Below are 18921 nucleotides of genomic sequence, written 5' to 3' on the forward strand. Positions count from 1 at the left end.
TCTGCGCAGAGTCGGATAGAGAATGGGATGAGGGTCTGCCGTTATTGTTGTTTGCCGTCAGAGAAACCACTCAGGAATCCTTGGGATTCAGTCCGATGGATCTGGTGTTTGGACACGTGGTCCGCGGTCCCCTCCGCCTTCTGAAGGAGAAGTGGTTGTCAGAAACTTCTGAAACCCAGCATAATGTTCTGGATTATGTTAGCGGACTTCGGGAAAAGCTTCACCTTGCATGTCAGTTAGCTCGAGAAAATCTGTCACATAAACAGGCAAAAGTGAAAGCTCGTTATGATAAAAAGGCTGTTCATAGAAGTTTTCAGCCGGGAGAGAAAGTGTTGGTGTTGCTGCCTGTGGTAGGGTCCAGTTTAGTAGCTCAGTTCGCTGGCCCATATGTGGTGGAACAGAAACTCAGTGATAACAATTATGTGATTCAGACCCCAGACTGCCGGAGAAAGTCTAGAGTCTGTCATATTAATATGTTAAAATCGTATCACTCGAGGAGTCCTTCGGGTGCGCCGTTTCCAGTGTGCGCCGCTAGTGCTGTTTCTCCTTATGAACCCTCTGATGACGGGCTGCTCCAGAAAAGTGAAGCGCTGGGTAGCGGCCGGTTGAAAAATTCGGAGATCCTAAATGATTTAGACACATATTTAGCCCACCTATCTGAGCCCACTCGGGCTGACATCACTGATCTGATAGAGGATAATTTATCACTCTTTTCTGACCATCCTCGTCAAACTGCGGTCCTGTGCCACGACATTGACGTGGAAGGACATAAACCGATTAAGCAGCATGCTTATCGAGTGAACCCAGTGAAAAGAGCGATAATGCAGAAGGAAGTTGACTACCTCTTAGAACACGGTTTAGCCTTTCCGAGCGCCAGCGCATGGAGTTCACCGTGTGTGCTAGTACCAAAACCTGACAACACTCCTCGGTTTTGTAATGATTACAGGAAAGTTAACGCTGTTACCAAACCTGATTCATTTCCTCTTCCTAGAATGGAGGATTGTATTGATAGAGTGGGATCGGCATCTTTTGTAACCAAACTTGATCTGTTAAAAGGTTACTGGCAAGTACCTTTAACTCCCAGAGCCTCTGAAATATCTGCTTTTGTCACGCCAGATCATTTTCTCCAGTACACGGTTATGCCGTTTGGGTTGCGTAATGCACCCGCTACTTTCCAGCGCCTTATGGCCAAAGTACTGGCGGGCGTGAATAACTGCGATGCCTACTTGGATGATGTCGTCATTTACTCATCCACCTGGTCTGACCACGTACAAACACTCTCCCTCGTTTTCAGCCGTTTTCAGAAAGCCTCGCTTACGCTAAACCTAGCCAAATGTGAATTTGGCAGAGCCACCATCACATATCTGGGAAAACAGGTGGGTCAGGGACAGATACTGCCGGTGACCGCGAAAATACAGGCGATCGTTGAGTTTCCAGTCCCACAAACGAGAAGGGCGCTGCGCCGATTTCTAGGAATGTGTGGTTATTACAGGGGTTTTTGTAAGAACTTTGCCACTGTTGTCGTTCCTCTCACCGATTTGATCAGTCCGGTGAAGCCTTTTGTGTGGACGCCTGTTTGTCAGACTGCTTTCGAGTCTGCGAAAGCATTACTGTGCAGTTCCCCTGTTCTTACGGCACCAAATTTCATGTCCCCTTTCAAGCTCGAGGTTGACGCTAGTGCGGCTGGTGCAGGAGCTGTCCTTATGCAGGAGGACCATTGCGGCGTAGATCGCCCAATTTGTTACTTCTCAAAAAAATTCAACAAACATCAGATGAACTACAGTACTATTGAAAAGGAAGCCCTTGCCTTGTTGTTAGCCCTACAGCATTTCGAGGTGTATATCGGATCCAGCTCTATCCCTGTTCAAGTGTTCACTGACCATAACCCATTGGTATTTCTCTCCCAGATGCAAAACTCAAATCAGAGACTTATGCGTTGGTCCCTTCTTTTGCAAGACTTCAACCTGCAGATCAAGCATAAGAAAGGGACGGAAAATGTCATCGCGGACGCCCTGTCGAGAGCAATTTTGTAGTTTAGGAATTAAACAATAGGAGGATTGTTTAAATCTTATGGAAGGGGGTGTTACGAACTTGTATGTCCATGTGTTTGTTTGTGCAGGTGTTGTGTTTTTTCTATGTTAATTTAGCTGTGCCAGGGCGCTGTTCCGATTGGTGCGTGGATATACTGCCCCGGCGTGATTGGATCCAGCTGGAGGACCCGCCCATTAAAAGGAGGCTGGAGTGCTACAGCGGGAGAGGCCCTCGCGTTTCTCCTCATCACCCAGCAGTAGTCCTGTGGTAGCCGCTGGCTGCAGTATACGCTTGAAAGTTGTGGAAGTGGAGTGGGTAGGGGTGAGCTGCCATTTCTTTTGATCACCCGTTTTCTCCTGTTTTGAGTTAGTTAAGGAGGTCAGACTCTGTCTTTATTTTTGACTTTGTTTTGGTAAGGTCAGGGGTGCGGGATTTGTGTAGGTTTGTTTTGTTTATTGTTTTGGCCTTGGCTCACCCTGAAGTGTTGACACTCCCGTTTTGGTTCTCTTTATTCACATTGTAAATAAATCACCTCATATCTAACGGATTGGTTTCGTGTGACTGCTTGGGTCTTGGGGGGGAAGCGAGTGCCTCGCTCATGTTATGGCCTGGCCCTAGACGGGTCGTAACAATATGCAGATCGTCGTCAGCACTGGCCTCTACACTCAGCACGGTGGCGGAGACAGAGCTGGAGGTTGCCGCACTGGCAACAGTCTCATGGGTTTCCCTATCATGGTAGGGTTTTAACATGTTGATGTGGCACAGGCGTGTTTTCCTCCTGCGCTCTGGGGTACTGAGAACATAATCTGTCTCAGACACTTTCCTCACTATGACGTACGGTCCCGCGAAACGGGCCGTAAGAGCAGAACCAGGCACCGGTAGCAACACTAAAACCTTGTCCCCAGCCTGAAAATGCCTTTTCACAGCCTTTCTGTCATGCCACGTCTTCATGCACGCCTGGGCAGTACACGGGGCCTCTTTAGCTAATGAGGTAGCACGTTGCCAACGATCCTTACATGTCTTTACAAAATCTGCCACGTTAGTTTTTGGAGCACCCCCACTAAGGAACCTCTCTTTCAACACCTTTAGCGGACCCCGCACCTCGCGGCCAAACACAAGTGTAGCTGGGCTGAACCCTAAGGACTCCTGCTTAACATTGCGTATTGCGAACAGTACAAAGGGGACACCCTCATCCCAGCTTCTGCCCGTGTCATGGCAGTACTTTTTTAGCATAGCCTTAAGTGTTTGGTGCCAACGCTCAAGTGCACCCTGCGACTCTGGGTGATAAGCACTAGACACAGAATGAGAGACGCCCAGGGAAGCTAAAGTCTGTTTGAATGCTCGAGATAAGAAGTTAGTTCCCTGGTCTGTTTGCACTGTTTTTGGAAGACCAAAGGTGGTGAAAAATTTGATTAGCGCCTTAGTAATGTTTGCAGTGGTGACCCTCCGCAGAGGAATTGCTTCGGGGAACCGCGTGGACAAACACATTATGGTCAACAAAAACTGATTGCCTGCTCGTGTTCTTGGCAACGGACCAACACAATCGACCAAAACATGCTCGAATGGCTCACCAACAGCTGGTATTGGACATAGTGGGGCGGGGGGCACAGTTTGATTTGGTTTGCCCACCAGTTGACACGTATGACAAGTATTACAGTACTTCGCAACATCTGTCTTCATTGCCGGCCAGAAGAAGTGCTGCAGAATACGGTCATATGTTTTAGTTATCCCCAAATGTCCTGACCATGAATGGTCATGGGCTAACTGTAGCACGTGCTGACGTAAACTAGCCGGGACCACTATCTGTTGGACTACACTCCAGTCCTCCCCTGGCTTTGAAGTCCACCTGCGCATTAGCAATCCATCAAAAACAACAAACGTCTGCTTCCTGTCTCCTGTCGGATGATCACTCTCATCTACGGCAGCAAAACATTTGGTTAACGACGGGTCTTCTTTCTGAGCGATAATAAGGGCCTCCCGTGTGAGGAGAGGGGGGGCTGCGAGTTCAGGAGCAGGCTCAGCCACTTCTTGAGCCAGTTCCTTGGCATCAGGACCCACCTCCTCCTCCGAGGGCATCACATCCATCTCCAGCATAGAGCCGACCACTGACCCTGACAAGTCAACCACTTCTCCCCGCCGATGGGCCTGTGACCGGGTAAGAACACCTACAGGAAATACATCCGGGTGCTGCCGGTTTAAAGCATCTGGCAAGGGGCTTGGGTCAGGGGTCGTTATGACCTCTGGGGTAGGATAAACCTTCCCGCCTGCAATGTCATTGCCCATTATGAAGTCTACACCATCAATCGGGAAACAAGGACACACAGCTACAGGAAAAACACCGCTTATCAGGTCACTCTGCACCCAAATTCAATGGAGGGGGGCTGGCACATAAGTCATTCCAACGCCTCTAACAATAACATCAGTGCCGCTGGCGGTCTTTTCATCAAAGGCAAGGGCGCTAGCCAGTATGAGGGACTGTGAACCACCTGTGTCACGTAGAATGGTCACATTACGCCCATCTCCAGGCTTACCAGAGAGTGACACCGCTCCTTTGAAAATGAAGGGTTTAAAACATTCGTCAGGCGTTTCAGTGCTAAGTGGTCTACTACCAGAAGAAGCGTTTTTAATCAGCCCTATCCCTTTTGGTTTACGTGGTGTTGAAACTGGCTGTCTTTGCCTGTAGGCCTCGCAATCCGCTATTAAATGGCCGGATTTAAAACAATAGAAACATTTCCGGTCTGACCTGGGACGAGGCACAGGCACCTCTCTCCTTGTGTCTTGCTCACCACTAGCCTTTGCTAGTATGTCGCGTCGCTCATGCTTAACAACACTGGTTTTATGGACGAGTGCGAACTCGTCAGCCAGGGTCGCGGTCTGCTGCAACGTAGAGACCTTCTGCTCATTCAGATATACCGCCATCCGCTCGGTGACGCAATTTTTGAACTCCTCAATGAGAATCAATTCCCGTACCGAAGCTAGGTCTGCAGCTTTACAGGCCATACACCACCAATCAAAGAGGATACTCTTTTCTCTTGCGAAATCCAGGAAGGATTGACCCTGCACCTTTTTCAGCCCCCGAAATCGCTGCCTGTAAGCCTCGGGAACTAGTTCATAGGCTAACAGGATTGCACTTTTCAGTTTGTCGTAGTCCAAGCTGCATTCAGCGGACAACGAGGAACAAACTTCCTGCGCCTTGCCCACCAGCTTGCACTGTAGCAGGATGGCCCACACATCCCGCGGCCAACGCAAGGCACTCCCCTGTGCTAGCCGGGGAGAGCAGCAGTTGCCAAATGACCTTCACACAACACACAAACACCTGTACGCACTTGTAATCAACCCAATTCCTTTCATTCCGATCCCGGACGAGCCCCCACTTTGTTACGTCCCCTCTTAAATGCTAGGCGATGAGGGTGGGGGACAGTAACAGTTAGATCCAGGTGGAATGAAAAGAACGCCAGGCAGAGGTATTTAATATAAAAGAGATCTTTATTGTAGGCAAACACCTCAATAATTACAAATGGCAACAACAAAAGGAGACAGCACCGCTGCTTTTTAATAAGAAATCAGGGAGGTCAACCCAAAGTGGTAATGACCACTCAACAAAGAAAGCAACAATAAGGCTTCAACAGAAAGAGACAGCAACGCTGCTAACAAACAATATCCAGGCAGGCCACACAAACTAATGAAGGCCGCCATCACTCATGGGCAATCACTGCTCAATTAAGCACTACTCACACACCAGAGCCACACACCAGAAGGCTGGTCACACGCAGCAGGCTGTTCCACACCTAAGTCAGTAGCCCACTCTGACCAGCACAGAGGGAAAACCACCAGAAACCTCTCCTTCCTCTTCCACACTGCTCTTCTCCAGCTTATATCACCCCTGAGGGTAATTGGTTGGAGCCAGAGATCGACAGTTGAAGAGGGAGCTGAGTGTAAAAGCGAAGCTCTCAATTTACCGGTCGATCTACGTCCCTACCCTCAACAATGGCCACGAGCTGTGGGTAGTGACCGAAAGAACGAGATTGCGGATACAAGCGGCGGAAATGAGCTTCCTTCGAAGGGTGGCTGGCCTCTCCCTTAGAGATAGGGTGAGAAGCTCAGCCATCCGGGAGGGGCTCAGAGTAGAGCCGCTGCTCCTCCACATCGAAAGGAGCCAGCTGAGGTGGTTTGGGCATCTGACAAGGATGCCTCCTGGGCCACACCCTTGCCACATTGTGGTTACAGTGATTGCCATAATCAAGCAGCTCATGCATCTGCTACAAATCTGCAGATTGTAGTCACTGTGACTGGACACAAAGTGAAATAATGCTTACATGAAGACATGAGGGCAACGAGGACAGATTTAAACCTGGATAAATACCCACTGTTACCTAAGTGACTAAAATATTTCCAGCTCTCACCACATACTTGGCTCTGTGTCTTTTTTGCTGTGAACAGCCCAACCACCCACTCAAACTACCCACCATGTGGTTTGCTTCATTTCTGTTAGTGAATATCAGTGCAGCCTATGGATGTTAGTGTGCTATTCACTTAACAGCCATTAATAATCAAGAGCATTTCTTGCTATCAATAAACAGTAATGACCTTCCTCTGCCATATTTAATAGATTATATTGAAGAGCTGTTCACAGCCTTTTTGATACTTTTCCTCTTTCCATCATTCTGGCACAAGGAAATCTTTCTTATGTCCAAATATTGTTTTCTTTTTCACAATTGAGAAGGCTCTTTTCAATGCTTTTCTGGAACAGTCTACTCTGCTCTACCTGTTCTTGAGTCCTTGTTTGGACCTTTTATATTTACGTTCATGAACGAGGCTCTTGATTGCAGACTCTGACAATGATATGCTTACTTCCTTGAGTGTGTTCTCGGCAGAGCCAGATGGTATGAAAGTATAACCTCTCTTTTGGTGTTCTTCTACATGTTTGTTGAAGAAGAACAGGCCTTTTGGTGTTGCTGAGCTAGCCAGTGCATTACTTCTCTTTAAGAATATGCTGCTTTGTTGATTTTTGTCTCATTTTCACTTTGTTTCTCTTCTTTTCTCTCTCTCTGGTTTTCTTGTCATCTTTGTCTTATCTTTAAGGTTCTACACCCCAGTGTTGCTTTGTTTTGCTGTTTTGTTTTGTTTTATTGTTCATCTGACTCAGAGGAAACTCTGCTCACTACAACAGACTCTTCAAATCGCTTAGAAATAACTTCAAATGTTATTAATGTAGACATAGATACACTGGTGCTGCACTGAGTAGGTTGGTGATATGTCAGCACATTAACCACTTTAAACTAATATTAATAAACTGGCTGAAATTCATAGTGCTTTTCTTGCTAATTTAATGCATCTCAATTACACATTCACTGATATGTATAGGAAAACTGATAAGCACCAAAATGAACTTTCTCTGATAATTATAAAAATATTTTAGTGATTTATATGAATTTATGAATTATATGAATTTAAGTTCTAACAGCAACATTTGAGCAAAAAAAGAAAGTTGTAGATTCTTGTTTTATTGCATATTATAAAATTTGATGGTTAAAAAGGTAAAACAAAAAAAGCCTGTGATCCTTAACCTGCTGGGATAATAAGCTGGCCAAAGGAAGTGATAGAAGCCACTGACATCAAGACAAGGAAGCTCCTGACCATGCATGGAGGGTTTCACTCCAAGTCCAGCACCCTGAGGCTGGATGCTAAGTGGAAGTGTGAGCATCAGCACCATAATCCAGGATGAGACAACGAACATCCACGAATACATCAGGAAGATAGCCCCAATCAACCGGGTCCTCAGTGAATACCTCATGCAGCAGAAACCCAAGAAAGAGGAGAAAGAGGAAGAACCATCATGGAAGGACAGGCCCCAGCACTTTATGTACCACTGGCAGATAGCAGAGGTGGCTGACATCCAGAAAACCTACCAGTGGCTGGAGAAAGCTGAACTGAAAGACAGCACAGAGGCACTAATCATGGCCGCACAGGAACAAACTCTGAACACAAGATCCATAGAGGCTGGGGTCTATAACACCAGGCTGTGTAAAGATGCCCCTGAGACAATCCAGCAAATAACACCAGGGTGCAAGATGCTAGCAGGCAGGGCATACATTGAACGCCATAACCAAGTGGCTGGTATACAGTGGCATAGTATACAGAAACATCTGTGCCGAGTATGGCCTGGAAGTCCCGAGGTCAAAATGGGAGACGCCCTCAAGGGTGGTGGAGAATGACCGAGTTAAGATCCTGTGGGACTTCCAGATACAGACGGACAAAATGGTGATGGCTATTAGCTAAGCTAACATGTAAAAACTGGACTGGAACTAGTAACTTCATCACATCCAAGTCAACTTTGTTGTCATTATGATACTCAAGCATACAGTATTTGTGCCCTTCTCTCAGCTGTTATAAAATATATGTGACATATGTATAACTAGGGGTGGATTATTTAGCCCATAGCCTCAAAATTATATCCAGATCGTTCTATTAAAATATGATGCATGCAGCTTGCAGGCATCTGTCATTATGAGCTATTGTCATAATGACAGACTTTGTAGTGTGAAGTATGTACAACATATAACAGTATAACAATAGTGCAGGACAGTCTGATGTTGTGTCATCACTGCTTTGGCTGATGCTCAGCTGCCACACAGTACAAGCATAAGATATGTGCATACAAGAGCAATACAATCCTGACTACTGTTTACCTGAATGTCTCAATAAATACCACTTCCAGACAAATAAATCATAGTCATAAGTTACTGTATATTTAAAGTTTCAGCCCAAAATACCACACAGATCATTTTTTTTACTATTAATGTTAACCCCTAGTTTGGTCCTCTTTTTCTAAATCAAATTAGAATGTCTGCATCTCTGTCTTTCAGGAAGAGCCCTGTGATTGACGGAGAGGTATTTCTCTTAAACCCACCAGATTCAACTTACAGGAACAAAAATGAAACCAAACTCTAACTTTATCTTGGAGGACACAAGGTTACTGTGTGACTGTTTAACACAGTCGATTTTAGAATTACTGTCTTAAAACATCAGTCACCCAAAAAATGATCGAGGCAACAACAGGTTATTTGCATCGCAGGTAAAATTGTCATTTTTTCCAGTGGAGTCTGGTGGCTTTGACTAAAAGTGTCTTCAGTTTCTTAACACAAGCAACGATCCAACAGCAGCTTAAGCCTATCTATAGCAGGATGAATGGGATGTGCAGAAGGCTATGACACTCTGCAAAGCACACAGGCAGAAGTGAGCAGCAATGTGGTGTGAAATCTTTTATTGAACCAGAACCAGAATCCATAAAACAATGCTGGGAAAATACTGGGAGCTAGGAAACTAAGGTGAACACAGGAAACAATAAACAGGATGATAAATATATAATAAACTATAGAAGACGAGGGCTATAAACACACACAAGGTAATTAGGGAGATGGGAACACCAGGGAACTGCAACTAATTAGGAAAACTAGATAACAAACCCAAATGCAACATACATTAGATTAGATAGGATATTAAAAAATGAAACAGGAAGAACTTGTTAAGGGAACATCAGGAGCATAGAAGTAAGTGGAATAAATGCACAAAGCTGAAAAACACAAGGGCAAACTAAGGTGTACATTATTACAATGCAATATTAAATATCAAGTAAAACTTCACCTTTTATAAGTGTGTATGCAGCGCTATGAGATTCAATAATATAAGCTGAAACATGTAATTGAAAAATACTTCATCAATGTCACTTTTATTTCATGGGTCCAAACATTATATAAAAATCCCAAGTCTCGGGTAAGGGTTAATGGCCACTGACTTCTTCTCTCTAGGCCACTGCACTAGACAGGGTGAAATGTTAGCGCCGTCCTTATTTGCTCTCAGTATTGAACCGTTAGCTGAACTGATCAGATCCAACCCTCTCATACAAGGAATTAGAAATGAAACCAATACACAATATAAGCTGTCACTTTTCGCAGATGATATTTTGCTATTTTTAGAGAATCTGGTCACCTCTGTCCCAGCCCTTCTGAGCAATCTTAAAGATTATGGTACAGTGTCAGGTTATAAAATAAATACAAACAAATCTGAGGCGTTAATTGTTAAGTCAAATTGTTGAATGTTGTCATTGTGGTTCTTAAATTTGTAAAGTCTTAGTTCAAGCAGTAGGATCAAAGCCATTCCTTTGATCCTGACCACCCACGCCAGCCAATTTTTCTGGGTTTTTGAATTTACCAAGGGTGTGTTATTCACCACCTTGTGTTGCTCACAGAGGATTTGGGCTAGAGAAAGGAGAGGAGCATTGCTCCACCGCCTGGTTCTGACCAAGGCTTCCCTCGTTAGCGAGTTAAAGACCGGTTGAAGATGTTCTGTTATGTCTTGTGTTCTTCATGAGGAATAAGTCTCTAAACTAGCGGGGCATGTGGAAACACAGACGCAACATTAATGATTGTTGGGAACTGGCCCACACAGCTAGATCATCTTGTATCTTTTAGACACTCTAAACAGGGTTTCAGATACTTGGGGATAATTATTACTCCTAAAACCAATCAGTTACTTGCACTCAATTATGATCGGTTATTCAAGGAGGGACTTGGACAGATGGAACCTACTCCCACTCACTCTTATGGGGAGGATTGAATGTATAAGGATGAATATTCTTCCACGCCTATTATTCCTATTTCAGAACCTACCCATTTTGATCCCACAGTCTGCATTCAAATTATTAGAAAGCATTACATCTAAATTTATCTGGCAGATTACACAACCAAGGGTCAGACTCAACCATGTCTCAAGCTGTTCCCGTAAATGGAAATGTTGAGTTCCTTCCATCATTGTCAGATCTGAGTTTTGAGAGGTGGGCGGAGAAAGGTTAAATTAAGATTTTAGAACTCCACTGAAAACCTTTCTTTCCAAAAGTAGTGTCAGTGATAAGCAGTGTTGGTCAAGTTACTTGAAAAAAGTAATCAGTAACTAATTACTGATTACTTTACCCCAAAAGTAATCCCTTTACTTTACTGATTACTTTTTCCAAAAGTAATTAGTTACTTAGTAACTTTTTAAAAACATGATTTACAACCTGAATAGGTGATAAAGCGATAGATCTTTCAGCCCAATTCTACTTTTTCTGCATAATCCATCATACAAAATGTAATCAAATGGAAAAGTCTCTTTTTAAAACTTGTTTTATTAGTTTTAATCTTTTAACTTTATGCATCAAGCAAAAATGTAATTATATGCAACATTCTCTGACTGGAAGAAATTTGTTTAACATTTAAACCTATTTTCTGCACATTCCAGCACATAAAATAAAATATTTTTTTTGTGTTTACACTCAGTCTTTCAAATAGATGCAAGTGAAATACAGTAGAAAATAAATAAAATCAAAGACTCAGCGGTCCTGTTGCTCTATTTTCACCTGTTTAGCAGGAGTGCGGCAGGCGGAGGTTTGCCCTGGTGCAGGTGTGCCGCAGCGGTCAGTGGAAGAATCTGTGAGTTTCTCTGTGAATTTCACATTCCCGTGGCAGCATACTCGGTGCTTGCTCTGAAGTTTAGGGGTTTTTTTTGCTGTAAAAATAAGTTTTCTTCCCACGCAGTGAACAGTGGACGCTAATGTTTTTGTCACTTTTTACGGAATCAAACTCAAAGTAAGGTCAGTACTTCCACGCGTTAAACGCTGCACGGTCATAAGCTCTCCCGCACTCTACATATTATCCATTGTTGATCTGCACACAGCTGTTGCAACGAACGTTGCACTCGCTTACGTCATTGTCATGAGACACTCGCAAAAAAATCACGGCTTTAGTAATGCAGTAACGCAGCGTGCTTACAGGAAAGTAACAGTAATCTAATTACTTTTTTGGCAATAGTAATCCCTTACCTTACTTGCTACTTGAAAAAGTAATCAGATTACAGTAACGCGTTACTTTTTCCAACTTTTTTCAATTTTTTTACTGCCCATCTCTGGTGATAAGTGTTGGAGAAATTGTGGGGTTTGGGGGGACCAGACGCATCTCTTTTGGGACTGTGTTTGCATACAACAGAGCTGGATGGATATTAAGAACATTATGCAAAACATATTGTCAGTCAACCTCCCAATGGATACTCTTATCTTTTTTTGGGATATCTTTCCTGATGGTTTCTCCTATGAGCAGCGCTTTCTCCTAAATTTTCTCCTCATGACTGCAAGAAAAATGATAAAAATTTACTGGTTCAAGTCAGAAGCACCCACAGTTGCCCAGTGGCTTCTGAAAACGGTTTTGTTCATCTACGTTCTTTGATTTAGTGTTTCTATTATTTAGTTTTGTATTTCTAGCTCCCCTAGTTATATTTAGTATTCCTGATGTGTAGTTCTCAGTTTTTTTATGGTGCCTTCCCTGTGTTCTTGTGTCTCGTTGTCTCACTTGTGTTTTCACGTCTGTTATTTTCTGGTCTCGTCTGTGTGTGTATGTCAGTTTGTGTTCCCATTACTTCCATGTGGGCCATGTTCTGTTTTGCTTCACTTACTTTGAAGGTTCCTCGTCTCACGTGTTATGTTCAGCTTTGTGTCCTGTCTCGTTGTGTGATGTTAGCCCCAGCTGTGTTCCCCGTGTATTTAAGCCCTTTGTTTCTTCTGTCCTCCGTTGCGTTCTCCCTCATTCACGTTGCGTTCTGTCTGTCTAGGTTATTTTGTACTCCTCAGTTTAGTTAGTTTTCCTTGTGTCCAGCAATAAAGCTGTTTTGGAGTTCACTTTTCGCCTCAGAGAGACTGTATTTGGGTCCTCCATTCCTGCCTGCCACACACAGCCAATGACAAAAGTGACCAATCTTGGTGTTCATATGGAATTTTTGAACTTCTAATGGATCATCTAGTGGTTTTTTCTCAATGTTTATTAATGTTTTTCTTCCTTCTTACCTGTTGGCATCTTTGTTTTAGTTTTGTGTGAACAACCACATGGAAGCATCTACTCAGAATGCACATACAAAGACGGGGAAGTAATTGCTGTAAAGCTGGAAGGTAATCTTGTTGCTGAAGAGGCTATAAGAAGGCTTCAAATGTTCAAAACTCATACTTTGGAAAAAAAACCTCTTCACAGAGGTGGAGTTTCACAATATGTGTCCGTTAAGGACTGGGTGTAGCAATAACAACAATCACTGGAAATTACACAGAGCATTAAGTCGACTAATGTCTCTGGCTCTTTTCAGGTCATTATATAGTAAACTAAATGTGTGTATCAGTGGCAGGACAGTGTGAATACCCACTTGCAGGAAGACCTTGAGACGGTCCAGTGGAGCAGTTCCTGTCCGGGACACTGCCCCTGCCATGGCTCCAGCAACCAGCTGCCTCCATACCAAACCTGATTGCCGCTCCCGCTCTGAAAACTCATCAGGCACTGTCAGGTGTTCCCCAATGTCAAACATCTAAAACAACATTAGAAAGATAGAAACTGTGTTTGTGTTTGCTCGTTCTTCGCCACTGCATCTTGCCAACACATGCTAACTGTTACATAATCTACATCTATATGAGGTATGAATGAAAACAGTGTAGTTCACAGTTCAACTTGATTATGTTTTGGCCAAATACGACCAAATATTTTCATCCTAATAACCCATTAGCATGAAAATATAAATACTGTCAGGATGTTAACATTTATTAATCATTTATAATCATTTATAACATTTAAAAGTGAAAAACAAAAACAAAAAAAAACCACTCCTACATGGGAGTGCTTCCAGTGGTGGACAATTTCCTCCATGTTGTGCAAAGGGTTGAACAGGAAGTGATCACGCCATTCATTCCAGTCAATAGTCATAGTCCCATCTCTGTCCATACTGGGAGAAAGAGAGAAGGTTAGGGCCGGTTAATGCTCACTGTTTCTCGCCCTCATTAACTGGATGACAAAGTGACATCACATCTTCTGACATTTGTATAACAGATGTATTCAGGAGCTCAAGGGTCCCAAATGGCCATGGGCAAAAGCACCATACGGGCAAGCATGCAGTGCTGTGAAAGAGTATTTGCCCCCTTTATGCCATCTCCCTTGATGCCGGGTTTAAAAAATAGCAGTTTTGATTTTGGCGAATAAGACGCTCTCATAACTCATTGAGTCATGCCACTGACCGGCCAATTGGTGCCATGCATTTTAGTACCTCTTCAGATTGCTTTAGAACCCCTTCAGAGCACATACTATTTTAGTATCTGGTACCAGGTATTATTACAGTATCACCTAATGGAAAACCCTGAAAACTGTGGCGAACGGTGGCAAGTCGATCCGAGTAGGTACTAATGGAAAAGGGGTTTAAATTAAAGCTCCAGGCCCTTGGCTGCATCAATTCCAGGGTCCTGAAGTCCTGTGATGCCCAACCATCTGCCCCCTGCAGTATCTCTTCAACCTAAGTGGAAGATTTCTTCACTAATAAAAAGCATTCCCAGTTAATTACACCAACATGGCTGTAGGATCCCATGCAGACCCCTTTGCATCCTCTTGTCTCCTGTCTGATCACTGTTATAGCAATTGGTGAAGGTGAAGACATTATACACTCAACAAAAATATAAACGCAACACCTTTGTTACTGCTCCCATTCCCCATGGGATGGACGTAGAGACCTAAAATTCATTCCAGATACACAATATAACCATCCCTCCCAAACAGTGGTCACAAATCAGTCCAAATGTGTGGTAGTGGGCACATCTGCTATATTGAGATAATCCATCCCACCTCACAGGTGTGCCACATCAGGATGCTGATCTGACATCATGAATAGTGCACAGGTGTACCTCAGACTGCCCACAACAAAAGGCCACCCTGGAATGTGCAGTTTTTTGCGCTATTGGGGGTCTGGGGACCCAGAACCGGTCAGTATCTGGTGTGACCACCATTTGCCTCATGCAGTGCAACACATCGTCGCATGGAGTCTATCAGATTGTCAATTGTGGCCTGTGGAATGTTGGTCCACTCCACTTCAATGGCTGTGCGAGGTTGTTGGATATTCGTGGGAACTGGTACACGCTGTCGTATATGCCGGTCAAGCACATCCCAAACATGCTCAATGGGTGACATGTCCGGTGAGTATGCTGGCCATGCAAGAACTGGGACATTCTCAGCTGCCATCTGCCCTGAACAATGTGAACCATGATTCATCCGTGAAGCGCACACCTCTCCAACGTGCCAGACGCCATCGAATGTGAGCATTTGCCCACACAAGTCTGTTACGGCGACGAGCTGGAGTCAGGTCAAGACCCCGATGAGGACAACGGGCATGCAGTTGAGCGTCCCTGAGACGGTTTCTGACAGTTTGTGCAGAAATTGTTTGGTTGTGCAAACCAATTGTTCCAGCAGCTGTCTGGGTGGCTGGTCTCAGACGATCTTGGAGGTGAACCTGCTGGATGTGGAGGTCCTGGGCTGGTGTGGTTACACGAGGTCTGCGGTTGTGAGGCCGGTTGGATGTGCTGCCATATTCTCTGAAACGCCTGTGGAGACGGCTTATGGTTGAGAAATGAACATTCAATGCACGGGCGACAGATCTGGTTGACATTCCTGCTGTCAGCATGCCAATTGCACGCTCCCTCATTGCTTGTGGCATCTGTGGCATTTTGCTGTGAGACAAAACTGCACATTCCAGGGTGGCCTTTTGTTGTGGGCAGTCTGAGGTACACCTGTGCACTACTCATGATGTCAGATCAGCATCCTGATGTGGCACACCTGTGAGGTGGGATGGATTATCTCAATATAGCAGATGTGCCCACTACCACACATTTGGACTGATTTGTGACCACTGTTTGGGAGGGATGGTTATATTGTGTATCTGGAATGAATTTTAGGTCTCTACGTCCATCCCATGGGGAATGGGAGCAGTAACAAAGGTGTTGCGTTTATATTTTTGTTGAGTGTACTATGGAAGACGTTATGTTTAGTACTGGTACCGAAGAAAGCCATTCCTTCTGGCCTTAATGACTTCAGACCAAATGCCTTGATGTCACATGTCATGAAGGTGCTAGAGAGTGGTTCTTGCCCATCATATCTTGCAGGTGAAACATCCCCTGACCCCTTTCAGTTTGCGTACCACCCTCTTGTGGAGGTGATTATCTACCTCTTTCAGCATGCTCACTCTTAACAGGATGGTACTGGTGGCATTTTTAGAATCATGTTTTTTTTCCCAGTGTCTTTAATACCATCCACCCACTTCTGCTAAATAATAAGCTGCTCAGGATGGGCCTCACCACTTCTATTGTCTCCTGGATTGCTGACTATCTGTCAGAGAGCCCTTAATTTGTACCACTGTTTGATGTGGTGGTTAGTAATACTAGGGCACCACAGGGGACAGTCCTGTCTCCATTCCTGTCCACCTCAAATTTCCATTACAAGACTAAAACATGCCACCTGCAGAAGTTCTCTTATGACACTGCAGTGGTTGGATGTATTAAGAAGAAAGAAGAAATCACCTCCTTCTGAATTTCAGCAACACAAATGACATGTTGGCTGACTTTCGGAGGAAAAAAACACTGCAACTAGGCCCATCAACATGGCGGGTGAAGAGTTAGAAAACGGGGACGGCTACAGGTACTTCACCTGACTGGAGGAACCAACAGTGTACAAGACGCTGTACAAGATGAGGATGAGCAGACTTTACTTTCTAAGGATGCTTAGATCCAATAATGTGTGAGGCAAGTTGTTGGAGGTGCCATCTGTTTGACATCATTCCCTCTCACCTGTTTAAAACAAGTTTTCATGTAATTCGGCCATCAAGATTATAAATACTTGTTTCAAGACGGCCACATCTCCTAGCCAGAGGCAGCTTCTCTGCCCATATCTGCGAATGGCAGATGGATTGGTTCCTATATGGTGGTTTTCTACTCTGAGCACTCAAAGCACTCCAAAGCAATCCAAGGCTTGCCAAATTACACCTTCACTCCGGTGGTATAGGAGGCCAGTTGACCCTGATCAACCTGAGCCTTCCAGCTCAACACAGGCCTCTTTTTAATAGATTTTTCCCATGGCTTTCCACACTTTCAGATGACAATGTGAAAAACAGGCCAGCCTCAACAAGCCTCAGGTGAATCTGACTGGCAGCAGCCCAGGAGTAAAGCTCCCAAAGACCTGCTTCTCTCCAAAGCCGACAAAGTAGTACAAAGAAACCAGCTCTTTTCCCCCGCTTCCTCTGACGAAGCCTCCTAAGCAAAGGCGAAGTGCTCAAGCAGCACTGGAAAAACAACCTCATTTTGTTGACTCTGAAAATTATCCATAGCAGATTTTATCAGATGCATCATATATTAAAAGGAAGATGACACCGGGCAAAACTGTACCAAAAATACTTGCACAATATGTAAAATAAACAAACACATAGACAGAGGCACAGCCAAACACAGGTGCCATCTTGCAACCCAAGTCCATTAATATTATTTTCTTTTATTGTGCACTTCTTTTTCACTGTTAGTAATATTTTGATATTAACACTTCATCATCCTCTGATTACAGCAGTCAAGTAGCTGCTTTTCTAAATCCTTACTATTACGTGCACTTCTTGTGTCCTAAATCCCCTCACGTGCTAACCATCTGTATGCCAGCCTTGTCCCTGGGCCCTTCTCCAGTTGGAAACTCACCTGAAAGTTCAGTTCTATCACTAACTGCTACTGATTGTTTAAGATGCGGCCTTCACAAATGCCACTGCCACAAAATCTTTGGCTTTGTAAACTCCCTTAATCCTCAAAGCTAATCCTCCGACTTAGCCAGTTGAGTTTAAATCATTTATGTAGTTTTAACCTTTTTTATACTGGAAAGTAGGGCGAGCACAAGGGAGATAGAATCAAACCCAGGCACCTGTAGACTTTTGGCATATGGATCACCTGCTCAACCAAGTCAGCTACAATGGCACATGGTGTAAAATCTGAGCAGGTGGAACTGACAGAAGGGAAGCTGAAGAAGAGCGGAGTGTACGAAGGGGTGAGTATGTATGGAGAAGCTCGGATAGATATGGAGGAGCAAAGTTATGAAGCGCTTTGAAAGTGAGAAGCAGGATCTTGAAATTGACACGGAGGTGAACTGGGAGCCAATGGAGCTGTTTAACAGGTGTTATATGTTCAGTGGATCTAGTTCTGGAAATAATACGAGCAGCTGTATTTTGAACCAACTGCAGTTTATGGAGGGATTTATGAGGTAAACTATAGAGAAGACTTGACTGTAATAGATCACTGTGTAAAGAAATACAAACAAAATCAAATTTCCATTTCAGACATGGTACCTCTGCAGTATTTTGGAGGCCTGTTCCATGGTAACCTCCACTCCAAGCTTTTGTAGTGAGTGCTGGATCTCCCCCACATCAATTTGCCCTACCAAACACATCAGAAAGTACAAACAGCATTGGAAATTGGGGCCTGTAAAGAGATTATTTATGGGTGGTGTATTTACTGTGTGTTAAGCATGCACACACCGTCATTGTTACGGTCCAGTCTGTGGAACATGAGCCAGAGTCTTTTCTCGTGAGTCTGGAGGTACTGAGAGAACTCCTGGAAATCCAGCAGACCATCATGGTTGGTGTCGCTCTCAAGGACTATCTGTAAGTCCAGAGAAAGAGAGAAAGCACAGAGTAAACAGGGAATTAAAGCCAAAAAAAGGCTTAAATTAGGATGTGTTCACAATGTAAATGACATGGGGCAAACGGTGGGATCAGGGAGTGTAAATAGTGAGGAGAAGAGAGTTGAAGTCAGCCAGTCCATTTCCATTGTCCTGTCTACCATGCTGGATTCACAACCACAGAGCACAGGGAGCCACGGTGAGTTTATTTCAAAACTTTGTTCAGTACATTAACAAAATCAATACACACACAGAAATTCCTCATTAGGAGCAGCAGCAAGAATCAGAGCGAATGACCATTTTAGCTAACGTAGCTAACCATAAAAGTTTCAGTTTCAGTTTTCAGTTTTATTTGTCATATGCA

General features: G+C 44.1%; 1 protein-coding gene across 5 annotated transcripts in view; it reads right to left on the reverse strand.

The window, feature by feature from the left end:
* LOC309705671 (mitochondrial adenyl nucleotide antiporter SLC25A23-like) overlaps positions 1 to 18921 on the reverse strand; it is a 49484-nt gene that overhangs the window by 23492 nt on the left and 7071 nt on the right. For all 5 annotated transcript variants that reach the window (XM_082531592.1, XM_082531591.1, XM_082531593.1 and 2 more), the window contains 4 exons: positions 18415 to 18538; positions 18226 to 18313; positions 13707 to 13818; positions 13249 to 13407 (listed from right to left, as the gene is read on the reverse strand). In XM_082531592.1, the coding sequence (XP_082387718.1) occupies positions 13249 to 13407; positions 13707 to 13818; positions 18226 to 18313; positions 18415 to 18538 (483 nt within the window). The remainder of the gene's footprint in view (positions 1 to 13248; positions 13408 to 13706; positions 13819 to 18225; positions 18314 to 18414; positions 18539 to 18921) is intronic.

This window comes from Aulonocara stuartgranti (genome assembly GCF_965226115.1).
Source record: "Aulonocara stuartgranti genome assembly, chromosome: 4".
NCBI lineage: Eukaryota > Metazoa > Chordata > Actinopteri > Cichliformes > Cichlidae > Aulonocara > Aulonocara stuartgranti.